A 14878-nucleotide genomic window follows, 5' to 3' on the forward strand; every position below is an offset into this window, starting at 1 on the left:
TGCTCCACCCCTCAACCCCCAGGCCAGAGACCTGCCCCCTCAGCACTCTGTTTTGCAAGCTCTATCATGTGCTTCTCCCCCACAAATCTCCTTGACTCCCCAATGCTCTGTGTTGCTTTCTCCTTCATGTGCTCCACCACCAGCACCCTATGCTACTCTCTCTCCTATGCTGTTTCCCTTTGTCAACTTCCTATTGCGTTGGCCCCAACGTTCATCAACTTCCCTTTTTTTCAGAGGACCAGCAAATTGCTGCTGTGCCCTAACCTTTAAAAAAGTGCATTTACACTACTTCTTTTTCATTTTTTTAAATGTTCTGATCCATCACGGATCGGTAAATAAAAGAAAGAAACAGCAGTCACGTTTAGTAGGCTTACATGTATAACGATGCAATTGCAATCGTCATCAAAGCTGCAGCAGCATTACTTTTTTGTTTTTTACTTTTGGCCATGCTGCACAACTTTATGCTGTTGCTGTACATCATCAGCAAGAGACTTTAGGAATGCTTGTTTCAGCCAAAGTGACGTGATGCCTGTGAACAACTATGGTGCAAAATAATAATTCAGTCAGAAAAGAACTGTGCAGTGAGCTATTCACTGGATTAGTGGGTATACCCCACTAATTTCAACAAGCAGCCTCTATCTCGTTCCAAGTTCAGCCTTTTTGAGCACCACAAGCAATATTATCTTCTGTGGGTTGGGAGTGTGACCTCTGCTTCTGTGCCTCCTCTAGCCACAAAAGAGAAAGGGGAGTTGGAAGGTATCATAAGGAGAATGTATATACCACTAGCACATGGGTCAGCGCTTCACTAAAGCTAGCAATGCCAAAGCTCTAAAAGTCTTGTGTCACAGACCTACCAGTGGTGGCTTCTCCGCTCGGGCAGAAGAGTGTTCCCCCAAAGCTCCTTGAGTGTTTGAATATAAAAATAAAACAATAATAACAAGAAGTTATTATAATTTTATTTTCCTTTGCGACTCCGGGGGGGTCTGGCTGGCCGCAGAGGAAGCAGGAGTGGTTTGCACTCTCCCCTACATTGGTATGATGCTTTGGCCAGCCCTCTGGAGCTGGCCAAACAGTCATGCGTAGTTGGGATGTTCTCCATTGGGCGGTATTGCACAGCCGCAGGGCGAACATGTCCTCCTCCCCAGGCACTGCCTGGGTGGCCAAAAGGCCTCACAGACCAATCACGATGCTGCTCCTGCAATGTCTGGCAGAATCGGACGCCTGGATGCTTCCAATGCAGGCTGCAGGCAGCAGCCGGGAAGAAGACAAGAAGATGGAGAAGAGGTGTGCAGCGGATGTGGCTGCAAAGCAGGTATGTTTATTTTAAAAAATGTTATTCCGATCCCTACCACCCCGTTCGGAGGCAGCTGCCACTGAGACCCACCCACTCAGTCTAGATTTTCCAAACTACTGCATTACCAAGGTACCTCATTCCAATCCTGTGATTGTATTTAATAATTAGTGGCGTGTGGAAAGTGTAACCATGGTGCAGTTCAGTTGAAAATACCTAAAAACAACAACTTTTTAAAGCAATATCTAGAATTGAAAAAGTTGTGTCCTGCTTGCATAGAAACATATGGTAGTTATCCGGATCTAAAGGCTTACTTACTACTCTGACATCCCACCATAACATACTAGCAGACTCCACATTCTCCATCCCATGATTAGTGGCGAGCTCGATTCAAGGAACAAACATAAGCAGCATAGAAAATAATCCCAAAGCAACCCAATGCGACTCAATGATGTGTGGCCACAAACCCCTCTATTAAAAGACCAGAGCATTCGGTTGGCTGCAAAGAAACTGGCAGGATAACGTTGGAAACAAAATCAGTCAAAGGTTCTGGTAATATTATGGCCAAGCCCACGCTAAAGTTTGTTGTTGTGTTTTCAATTGACCAACCTATCCTAGGCAGGGTTAATCACACACTTGCTCGGCGCCAGGATGCGTTCATGGGTGGGTAGATAGATAGATAGATAGATAGATAGATAGATAGATAGATAGATAGATAGATAGATAGATAGATAGATAGATAGATAGATAGATGGATGGATGGATGGATGGATGGATGGATGGATGGATGGATGGATGGATGGATGGATGGATGGATGGATGGATGGATGGATGGATGGATGGATGGATGGATGGATGGATAGATAGATAGATAGATAGATAGATAGATAGATAGATAGATAGATAGATAGATAGATAGATAGATAGATAGATAGATAGATAGATAGATAGATAGATAGATAGATAGATAGATAGATAGATAGATAGATTAGACTGAAGGAATCATTTATTTGAAAGCTTTCCTGATGACTCTTACTTCGTAAAGAGGTTCTAAACGTAATCAGTGATCTTTGTGTACCCCTTATTGAAAATCATTGACATTTTGAAATATAGTATACATGTCCCTAATTATGCACAGAGAATGAGGTTTTCCCTTTATTTGGCCTTGTTGTTTGATATTCAATGTAGTAGTATTCTTAAGAAATATCTTTGTATTGACATTCATTGATTATATTAACAACACCAGAAACGTAACTATCTGTAAACTCCTTTCAGCTACATTTGTCTTGACTATTTCGCCAGATTCACTATTACAGAAAAATGCTAGTATTGAAAGGTACCTACCTGCCACAGTTCTTGCTGGAATTGACTCTTTGTTGATCCAGAAGACAATCTGAGACAGAACAACAGTCATGATGCAGGGAATGTAAATTTGAATGAGGTAGTAGCCTATCTTTCTTTGCAGATAGAAGAGAACCACTTGTTGTGAATAATTGCCTGTAACACAAATGATATGTGATAAGTAATGTAATGAGGCATGAGCAAAATGAATTAGCAAATATTTACCCTGGCAGTGACAGATTAATCAACTTTTATTTGAGCCCCTATCAAGGAGAACAGAAGGAATAATTCCAGGAGACCATTTTCCTTAGAAAGTGGAAATAATCTGTACATTTTATATAGCTATCCGTAGAGAAACAAAGTGATCAAATGAATGGCAAACAACACAAAATATAATGGCAAAATGTAGGACAAAAGAGAACACAATCACAGTGGAACTGTAAATCAAGTGCAAAGTCCCTTACCCCTCACTTTTTTTTTTTCCTCATTCGCCGTCTCGCCACCCATTTCTTCTAACTTGGCGCACCACTGGGCTTTTTATCTCATAAGCTGGTTAGAGTAGCGAGGCATAAACTCCACCTATTTTGAGTCATCCAATCAATCGGTTAACTCACCAGGTGTGTCCACCTCACACTCTATTTACCGACCTGAAATCCCATATTGAAAACCAGCGAGATAGGCGGGGGCTTAATCATCGAAAATCATATCAAATCAAATGATATTTAACCAAAACATGAAAGAAAGGGTACCCAAAATCTGTGCTTTCTCTTGGTGTGATCTGAAGTGTCAAGCTTAGCCGTATATCTCATAGCTAATATCCAGTCCATTAAATTAGGGCTAAGTGGTGAGACCCATAATTTACATATCTCTCTACGAGCTAGTAAAATGTCATAAAAGGTAAGTTTTACATTATCATTAATGCATATACTTTCAAGGTCCAATCTCCCCGTGCCCTCACCTTCTTTTACAGGAAAAGAGTGAAAGCAAATGTGATTAGACTGCAGCCTCAAAATAACAGTGCTGGTGTAGAAAAGTGCATCACAAACACAGCGAACATAAGGGAGTTCTGCAAGTTTAAATCAATACACATGAATAACCTGCCGGTGAACCAGAGGTGCTATTACTTTGTAAGTAACAAGTAGAATGGAAAAGGTATCAAAGAAGTATCTGATACATCACAGAGAAATCAAATTAAGTTAAATGCCTAAGAGGTTTGGCTAGTATTTTATTTTTATTTTTTAGCTCTCGTTAATATGCTATAAAGAAAGTTGCTTGAAAGGAAGCATATTTTGACGTTATGCAATTTGGCATACAATTTGGTATGCATTGTTTCATGAGTAGACCCAAAAAGGAGTAGTATACATTCAGTCCAATATGTTTGCATATATCTATGTAAGTAAACAGGAAGGGTTTTGGTTACAATTTTAAGGTGATGGATTTTAAATATGTATGACGTCAATCAATCAATCATTCAATCAGGGGCTATCTCAAGGCGCTAGGTGGGGGGGTGAGTTTTTTTTGTCCCTCTGGGTGTAGGATCATTCGAAGAGCCAGGTCTTGAGGTTCTTCTTGTAACTGAGTCAGTGACACAGATTGCCTGAGGTGGAGGAGACGTAGTCCTGCTGGGTTGTTAGCTTCAAATGCACAGTAAAACTTTATTTTAAAAGTATTTGTGCGAAATAATTGTGGTAGAGAATGGTTGTTTAGTATGTTTTAAAAAGGTAGTGGGTCATGGGCAAGGCAAAATGGTTGTAAGGGCGATTGCTTTTAGGAATTACTGTTTAACAGTGTTTGAAGGCAGGAGCATGGAATGGCTTCTTTAATTAGGATGTGGAAATTGCATTGGAACACTGACTAAAGGTAAGTTTTTTTGATACATTTTAAGAAAGCCTAATGTGAACTTTTCTGTGCTTATTCAAGTGTCATTAGCAATGAAAGATACACAAAAAGGAAGCCATTTTGTTGCCTCGTTAAGAAAGCCTATGTGCAGGCATGCTTTTGTTTTTTGAAGAAGCAAACGTTTAACTCTAGCAATATGTTTTCATAACAGCAAGGTAAAGAAAATGTTATGTTATGTGTAATGTACCAACTCTTCTATAGCGCACGGCTACCCCGAAGGGTGTCCCGGCGCTTTGGCAAAGAGACCTGAAAACCAAGGAACACAATACAACAGCTCGCAGTGGTCCTAAGATTTATGAAGAGAAGAGCCAAGTCTTTAGCTCCCTTCTAAAAGAAAGGAGACTGTTGGCTTTACGAAGAGTAATAGGGAGCTCATTCCAGCGGCATGCCGACAAATACCGGATGAATGAAGGAAAAATGAATGTGCCATTACCATTAGTAGATACTGTTTTTTCTTTAAGACACGCTAAGGCATTGAAACAGCATCCAATTCCTGAATTGGAAGCCTCATATTAGCAATTATAACGTCCAGTAAATATCCTGGTAAATGTCCCAACACAAGCATTGGCAGAGCTTTAGGTCTGGCTTTAATGTGGTGCACCTTGCACTTGCCAAAGCATGCCGCTCAATCTACATTCACTCTGGCACACCTCTCACCTGGCTCATAAACAGACCCACTGCTCACCCTGTAATCATACAAGCACACCACTCATCCTGTATTCCCATGGGTCCATCTCTCAACCTGCCTTTATACGGACCCACTGCTCACCCAGCAATCACACAGGGCACATCACTCACTCTGCATTCATTGACACCTCTTACCCTGCACTCACAGACTGCACACCGTGCATTTACACACCTCGCCCTCTATTCTTATGCCGCACACTCACTTAATACTCACCAAGCACTCACGCACCGCACACACTATACCCACCCACCTGTCACCCAGACACCGGACACCCAGAATGCAATCACTATGTACCAATTCTCATCATGCATCCACTCACCACTAAAACACCACTGTGTCTAACCACGGCCTACTTCACACCCTACATACTTACACACTGTTCACCTTGCACAAACACACACCCCGATCACCCTCTCCTCCCAGCTTGCACAATCTGTACTCGCACCACTCAACGTACACACCCACATCACTCAATGTGCACACACTACATACACACTGCTCAGACACCACTCAACTTGCACTCACCCTTCACTCAAAATGCTTACACTCACAAACCTTTCACACAGCACTTGCATGCCACTCATATTTACACTGACCTCTCACCCTGCACTCAAACCCACTCACCGTGCACACTCACTCTGCATTGACAGTGCTCATACAGCACTCACACACCTCACCTACGACTCACATATCTCTTACCTGCACTCAAAACATTCATTCAACACTTATACTACTTACATACCATTCACCCTGCATTCACACACCATTAATATACTGCTCATGCCGACTATTCAACCTACACTCAGATACATCTGATCCTGCACTGTCAGACTGCTCACCTTGCACACTCTGTGACTGCATTTCACCAGCACCAAGAGAACTAAAATGGCTCCCTATTGAACAGCGAGACAATTTCAGAATGGCATGCCTCACGCACAAAGCCCTCCACACTAGAAAACCAGACTATTTAGCCGCCAAACTTAAGAGGGCTGGGCAGACCAGAAACCTCAGGAGCTCAAACTCCCTCCTTCTCATCCCCTTGAAAACACACAAACACAAAACAGCTGCGAAATCATTTTCCGGAACCGCATCCAAAATTTGGAACTCCATCCCAGCAGACATCAGAACTATCCCTTCCTACACAAAATCCAAAAAACACCGCGCCCTCCCAAATGGATAGCCACGCTACCCCTGAGGACGGTGTTCCCTGACTAGACTCTGCTCACATCCTCCTCAGCCTGCCTCAAGACTATCCTTGCACATGATTAAGTGGCCTCACGAACCTCGGTCCACCTCCACTCAGTATTCAACAAGGCTACCTCAGGACTCTTCCACTCCGCCTTGAAGGCTCGGGACCCCTGGTCTGCCGATCCTCTTAGGTCTACCGAAATCAGCATCCAACAAGGCTACCTCCGAACTCATCCACCGCTTCCATTAGCCTTAGCACGCTTGGACTACCGAATCATTCTTTTCCTTTTTGCTGACGATTACTCTAATTATGAATAACTTCCTTGAAACAATGCTGTAAAGCGCTCTGATACCCTCGGGTCTGGTCAACGCTATATAAAACTCCTAAAATAAAATAAATAGTACTTTTGCTCTCAGCAAACTTCACACCACCAAGACCAATTTCCACTACGGAATGAAGAAATTTGCATCCTGGATGAAGGACAACTGTCTGTAGCTCAACACAAAGAAGAGAAAAGTGCTGATCTTTGGTAACCATGCCTCCCTCTGAACAACACCTGGTGGCCCACTTAACTCGGACCAAGCCCCACACCAAAAGACCACACCTGCAACCTCAGCATCATCCTGGACAGCACACTCATGAATAATCTATCAACACGGTCTCATCTGCCTGCTTCCACACTCACCACATGCTTCGAAGAATCTTCAAATGGCTCCCCATAAGCATGAGCAAAACCATCATGCAAGCCCTAATCAGCAGCCGTCTGGACTATAGTAGCGCACTGTATGCAGGAAGCACAACCAAACTCATGAGAAGGATCCAGGCGATCCAGTACTCAGCGGCCAGACTGATCTGCAGCCTGTCCAAATGGATCCACATCACCCAGCACCTGAAGAACCTCCACTGGATCCCTGTCCAGAAAATAATTCAATTCAAACGTCTGACACAAGCATACAAAGTCCTCCATGACCAAAGGCCAGTATACATGAACCACTGAACCACCGCTTGAAGTTCCCCAACCATCCAGAAACTTTTGCTCCACATCCCTCGCCTTTACACAGAAACCAAACATCCTCCGTACCCACCGTGGAGGCCGCTCCTTCTCCCGCCTTGCCACCAAGTCCTGGAACACCCTCTTTCTCCATCTCTGAACATCACCCTCACTGACAGACTTTAGGAAGAGACTCAAGACCTGGATTTTTGACTAAGCCGAGCAACTGGATACCCTCTGGTGTCCATCACCACCCCCTTCCTGAATCGTTTTGGCCACTATACGAGTGGCAGGGTATGCTCAGATGTGAGTCCCTTGCTCACTGCACCATCAGGATTCAAGCAAGCCGGGCCGAAGACGGCTGTAATGCCAGAAACCGGTCCCCGGAAGCTTGTTTCCTTTCCAGTAAAGAATTGGCTTGGGAGTTTGGTCTGCCCTGTTCCCATTATGCACTGGGCCAGGGTCAGACTAATTTGCATATAGCCAGGTTCTGAACTGGGATGGTGCAGTGAGCTAAAAAACGGTGATGGATCAAGCCCTGATCTTTTGACTGGGTATGAGTGTTCTGTTTAACTCAGATGCTCTGTCCATCACCACCCCCTTTCTGAATCCTCTGGGTGATAAGGCATGCTCTACAAGTACTGATTGATTGATTCATCAAGGCCAAGGAAGAGTAGATTTCAGCTCATTGTAAATTACAGCAAGTGTGCGTGCCAAGGAAACAGGCTAGAATATGCAGTCACCTGTAACATTTTTGATTCCGGAATACATCCTCTTTCTCTGTTCTTCCTCTCTCCCTTCGTTGAGTTGTTTTGAGCTGGGTGAATATTAAACATCATTGTTAGATGTTTTTACACTAATTCCCTTTTCACTTTCTTTAGCATTACCCATTCAACCATCCTAGTGGTCCCAAAAGTTACTGTTCTTCCTCTGCAGGTAAACATTGTGGTGCCTACCACACGGTGCAGGGATGAACACAGACTCCCATGTGCAAAACAAGCTCCCATTGAGGAATGGGAGTATGTGACTGAACAGTGTTGGTTTGCATCACGAGGAGGCAGTCGGAACCACCGACTGGAGGTCGGTTTGTCCCGTTTTGAGACAGTCTGTGAAATATCATAATAGGCCCCTCTGTATGCTGTCTAAATTGGCTGAAAGTTGGCTCCTTCAGTCTGATCTTGTAGTAGTTTAAAAAGCTTGTGTGGACTATCTCAGGGGCAAATCTATGAATACCACAATCCAAGTAAGAATAATGTGTTGTTTTGACTTCCACGATCTAATGATAAAAATGAGGAATGTGTTTCTACATAGAAGCATAGTTCTTCAGATTAAGGGACCTCCTTGTCCAAAGAAAGAATTGGGGTGATCATTTGGAGCAATTGCTTCTTGCCTTTTTACTATTAAATATGTGGCCCTCCATGAATATGCATTATTAAGAGGGTTGTGCAAAATCAGCATAATTAGCTTTTGCTCATTTATGCAAATTTTCAGCAAAATTACACCGAATTATGTAATTTTTCATTAGATGATAAATTGTATTTTAGTGCTAAATTTTGGAGTGAAATGTGTCCTTGAGTCAATTTTTGAGGCCAGAACTCATTTGGGCTAAAAACAGGGCAGTAGAACAAAAGCACAGCAAACAACAGCTGCTCTTATTCTATTCTTCCTGTTCACTTGCAGTAAGTTTTCACCATGTACAGCACGTATGCAGTAATGCCATGTAATTCTTTGAAGTGCTGTATTTTTTTTTTATTTTGCTTTACCAGCCTAATGCAAAATTTCAAATTACATTTACCTTTTGACCAAGGCCCAACTATTAAAACCATTTGATTAATCACTTTTTTCCCACTGTAAAAAATTGTGTAATAATATCCTCATCTTATAATCAGGAATATTTATTATTACATTTTATCATAGATTGGAATCATTTGACAAATATTTTGGTGTTTAAATTATGTCAAAACAATTATACTTTATTTGCACTCTGAGGTCAAATCTCTGGTTTTAACACAACACATAAAACCGTCTCATGGTGGGTAAACCATTAGGCTCTTTGAAATGTCCCCCCAGTTACAAGGGAGTTTCATTTGGAAATCTGGTAAAAAAAATCCCAATTGATAGCCTCACTGATCCGGCTCCCTAACTGTTATATCCATTATAATATACTGGGTCAGCATAAGTCAATTTAAAGCTCCATATAATAGTGATGGTGTGATGTATTATTCCAGCTCCCGGGTAGCATTCAGGAACACGCAGTGAAAATCCTAATATTGCTAAAGGCCAAGTCACGTGTCTCTCTGCCCAAAGTATGGAAAATTATAACCTCTCAAGGTGAAAATTCAGAATTTCTGTAATAAGACATACAGCATAGTGAGAGAAAGTGGAACAACGAACAGAACTGGAATTTTTATATCCATTTGTCCACATGACAAATACATCAGCAAATCTACTGGTTCCTAATATGGATGTTATTACAACATGTGTAGATTATAATGATGTGACAATGTGGAATCATGTAGTAAAAATATCTTTTAGAAAACGTGCAACCCAATGATTGTCAGGTTGGAATGAGTCCGTCTTATATCCTATCTCTACAAACCAAAATAATGTTACTCTTCAGTGCTACTGTCTATCCTAGTTGGGAAGGTTTTCCCCCTGATATGTCCATTAATCTATCAGGTCCACTTATGGCATGTTCTGGTCAGGAAGATGAACTCTCATCCTCCTATGTGGTATGCTTCATCATAGGGTTCAGCTGCACATTAGGTGGATGGTGTCATGCCTAGTGGGCCTCACACAAAAGGGGGCTCTTTTTTATAAATCTTTTCACTGCATGTGAACCGTGGTAGTGCGCCAGTAACAATGATCGGTGACATGTTCAATGAGCAGAAACAATATGAATACTAAAATTGACTTCATATTCATACATTAAAAAAATTATTTTGTGGGGACTTATGCCAAGCTTAAAAAAATTGTGAGGGTCAATTGAACCCTAATCATTCTGTGGTCCCTCAACTATGGTCTACATGTTTCAAGCCAGACTGCCTCTCTAGATCAAGTGGAGTTTCTTTAGGATCCTATTCTTCTCACCCTCCTATACAGGGATGAACCTATTGGTTAATATCCCTGCTAGCCTCTCTGTGGAACACGCTTATAAAAGTGCCCCTAGGCCTGAAGACTCACGTGCTTTGGACAAAGTAGAACTGTAGGTATAAGTAAGCAATGGCAGCTTTATGGTTATAACCAACCTTCCATATACTAACGACATGCAAAATGAAAGAGTGTGTACACAAATGAATCAACACATGTGGAATACTGCTGGACACAGCACTCCTTTCCTAACACTGTGTGTAGTGGAAGAAGCCAGTGACATATACAGGACAGGATAACCCTCACAATTTACGTTTGGGCACTTTTAGGAAGGCGCCAAACATTCAAGCCAGTTATGGAGCCTGGTGGAAATAGAAGAAAGTATTATCCCCATATTGAGTATGACAGGCCCGAGATATCTTGGAGATCCTTAGTTTCACTTGCTTAGCATTATGGTATGCCCTTCTGGAAAGCTAGCTATGATTACCGGTGCCAAAAGATGACTGGGTCGAGCAGCATGGAGGTTTACATTCAATCCCTTAAGAGGATAATTTCAAGCAGCTGGCCATATGTACATCATGGATCACATGAGTGCATGTTATCAGACCAGTGGGACCTGGCTCTCTTGTTGGCGACCATCTTTGAGCATACCTTATATGAGTGGTTCACATAGGTTACTGTGGGTAGAGAAAAGGTTGACAGCACATGGAATTATTTTAACGTAATTGTGCCCGTAGTCCAAATGCCACTTCGATCACTTATTGGTGTTGTGGTGACTATGAATGGTAAAGTTGTGATACTAGATGGCACTCATATGCTGGTAGATTACCAGCCACCATGTTGGAATGGGTTTATTTTAAAGCTCTATAAGGGACTGATATTACTCAAGGTGTGCTTTTGTTTCTGCATATTTCCTATCTTATTTTACTATGGAGGGGTGTTGACCTGCTACTAAGTAAGGGGGGCTAGTATAAATAAAAGTTAGAAAATATAGAAATGTAAACAAAAAATATATTTAATGAAATATTAGAGAAAAAAATCAACAACAGTTCTAGAATAGAGGGTTGTTCTGGAACATCACAGCTTTTGATGTGTTGGGCAAAATGTATTAATCATTTAGAGTTTGGTTAAATAATTCAATTAAGATACATGACAATAATTAGGATGAGGGACTATAAAAATTCTCATCCCATGCAGGTTTTAATGCTCGTTATCACATAAATTGGTACTGTAAGTATTTATATATTTGTTTCACAGACCACTATTGGGCATCTATATCAGGTAGTTTATGTTACCATGGAGTGGAACAATATCCAGTTCATCATTTTATTCATATGTTGAATTTTTGAGACATAACTATTGAATGGTGTGGTTGGCAATACTTAGTTTCTGTGTTTTTGTATGAATCGTTATACCACAGTTTCTTGTGCAAATAATATAATGTAATCAATTATCTATTAATTGTGTTTTGACCCCGGTGAGTTATTATACTGAGGCATAATCAGCTAGAAGTGGAGTTGCTTAGTCTGGTATAAACACAACATGTTTGGCCAAATTGGCCTTCATTACATAACCTTTAGAGTAAGAGTCAGAGAACTTAACCACTAGACCACAATGACTCATGAGTAATCTCCGCGAAAATGTATATATAACATCCAAATCAAACACTCCAGTGTATGCAGCGTCATAGGTTAGAGATCACCTATGTTGACATCATTGACCAACGCCGCGTCTGCTCCCGACATCAACACTGCCATCCTAGACAGTTACAAGATCCAGAGGAAGTACCGCCCCAACCACCCGGGAGGAGGCCTCGCCATAGTCCACAAAAACACCCTCCGCCTCACCACTTCCAGTGAGACCCTCCTCTCTGCCGAACACCTGCACTTCCAGAGCAGGACCAGCCCCAAGACCACACTCCATGGGACACTCATCTACAGACCCCATGGCCCACGGACACCCTTCGCCACCACCATCACCGACTTCATCTCCCCCCACGCTATCGCTTCAATGAACTACATACTCATCGGAGCCCTTAACTTCTAGCTAGACAAAGCCAGCGACCAAAACTCAACCATCCTCCGTGACAACCTCGCCAGCATTGGACCCAACCAACTCGTCACCACACCAACACACAGGGAAGGGCACACCCTTGACCCCATCTTTGCCACAGGAAACAGCTTCCGCTTCAGCCACACAATGCAACCACCGTGGACGGACCACCACTGCGTCCATTTCACAGTCAAGAAAACCAAAACACCTAAACCAGTCTGTGCTCCCCACGAAGGAACTGGAGTAAGATCACCGATGAGCAACTGAACTCCACGCTCTCCTGAGACAACCACACCTGGGCATCCAATGCAAACATCGCAGCCAGAGAAAACCCCACACGTGGATCTCCAACTGCGAGCTCGCCCCTCTACGCAACCCCGGCAAACAATGACCCAGAAAAGCAACCTGGTTCACCACCGACCTCCGAGAAGCCAGATGCACCTGCAGAAGCCTGGAAAAGAGGTGGAGGAATACCGAGACAACCGTTAGCCACTTCACCTACAAGAATGCCGTGACAGACAACCACAACCAATGCAGTACAACCAAAAATAACTTCATCCACAACAAAATCTTCACCAACTCCAGTAACTCCAAGGAACTCTTCAGCGCCATCCGCGAATTCACCAACCCATGCAGTGAAGCCACAGACATCACCCCGTCCCAGGACCTCTGCGACAAGCTCAGAACCTTCTTCCACCTCAAGATCAGAACACTCTACGACAGTTTCACCGACTTCCCTCAAGACACTTCAGAGAATCACTCACCTCCCCAAGACACCAGCCAGTCACCATCTCCAACTGGACACCAAGCACGACCACGGACACCGCTGCTGAAAAGCATTCACTCGGGGGCCCCACCGACCCCTGCCCCCCGCACATCTACCACAGAGCAGCAGACATCATCCCACCCCAACTGCAACACACCATCAACACCACCTTCAAAACAGGCACCATCCCAGACAGCTAGAAGCGCGCCAAAGTCAGGCCCCTGCTCAAGAAACCCTAGGCGGACCCCACCGACCTCATGAACTACCGGCCCATCTCACTCCTCCCCTTCACATCCAAAGTGGCAGAAAAAGCTGTCAACAGGGAACTAACACGGCTCATCGAAGAACACACCATCCTCGACCCGTCCCAATCCGGATTCCAAGCCAACCACAGCACTGAGACTGACCTACTCGCCACCACAGATAACATTCTCACCCTCCTGGACCAAGGCCACACTGTGGCCCTCATCTTCCTCGACCTACACCGTCTCTCATCACACACTAATCACCAGACTACGGGAGGCTGGCATACAATTAACTACCCTAGACTGGATCCGCTTGTTTCTCACCGGAAGAAGCCAAAAGACAAGACTACCACCCTCCATCTCTGCCCCCACCGACATCACCTGCACCGTACCGTACGAGTACCACCGGGGTCATCTCTGAGCCGACCCTCTTCAACATCAACAAGGCCTCAACATCCTATCCGATGCCAACGACACCCAACTCATCCTCTCCCTCACCAAATACCCCACCACCGCAAAACTCAGCTTCCGTAGAGGAATGCAAGAAGTGGTAGTCTGGAGGACCAACAGCTGCCTAAAACTCAACGCCAAAAAAACAGAAGTCCTCATCCTCGGAAGAACCCTTCAGCATGGGACAACACCTGCTGGCCCACAGCCCTTGCTAGCCCACCTACCCCCTCAGACCATGCCAAGAAACTCGGCATCATGCTCTACTCATCACTCACTATGAACCAACAGGTCAAGGCTGTCACCTCCAGCTGCTTCAACACCCTCCGCATCCTCCGAATGACCTTCTAAAGGATTCCCCCCGAATTGAGGAAAACAGTCAGCCATGCACTCATCAGCGGCAAACTCGACTATGCCAACGTGCTCTATGCCGGTATCACCAAACCCCTGCTCCGCAAAATGCAAGCAATACAGAACACCGCGGCTAGACTTGTCCTCGGCATCCCCGGCATGAACACATCAGGCAACATCTGCTGCGTCTCCACTGGCTCCCCTGGAGAAGAGAGTCACCTTCAAGATCCTCACTCACGCCTGCAAGTCCCTGCACAATTACGGACCCAAATACCTCAACAACAGAATAAACTTCCACGTACCCAACGGGAGATCGTTCTCTCACATCGCAGCCAAGACCTGGATCGAGCGACCAGTAGACATCAGATGCGCCCCCTCCCTGGACACCTTCAGGAAGACCCGCAAGACCTGGCTCTTTGGCTGAACGGAGCTGCACCCCCCACTCACCCCCCCACACCCCCCAGTGCCTTGAGACCCTCAGGGGTGAGTAGCACACTTTACAATGCCCTGGTTGATTGATTGATTGAT

General features: G+C 44.0%; 1 protein-coding gene across 1 annotated transcript in view; it reads right to left on the reverse strand.

Moving 5' to 3' along the window:
- Nucleotides 1–14878, reverse strand: part of LOC144767121 (gamma-aminobutyric acid receptor subunit alpha-6-like) — a 317200-nt gene that overhangs the window by 186396 nt on the left and 115926 nt on the right. The window contains exon 7 of the mRNA XM_078650720.1: nucleotides 2636–2788. Within this exon, the coding sequence (XP_078506846.1) occupies nucleotides 2636–2788 (153 nt within the window). The remainder of the gene's footprint in view (nucleotides 1–2635; nucleotides 2789–14878) is intronic.

The sequence above is a fragment of the Lissotriton helveticus genome, chromosome 7 (genome assembly GCF_964261635.1).
Source record: "Lissotriton helveticus chromosome 7, aLisHel1.1, whole genome shotgun sequence".
Lineage (NCBI taxonomy): Eukaryota > Metazoa > Chordata > Amphibia > Caudata > Salamandridae > Lissotriton > Lissotriton helveticus.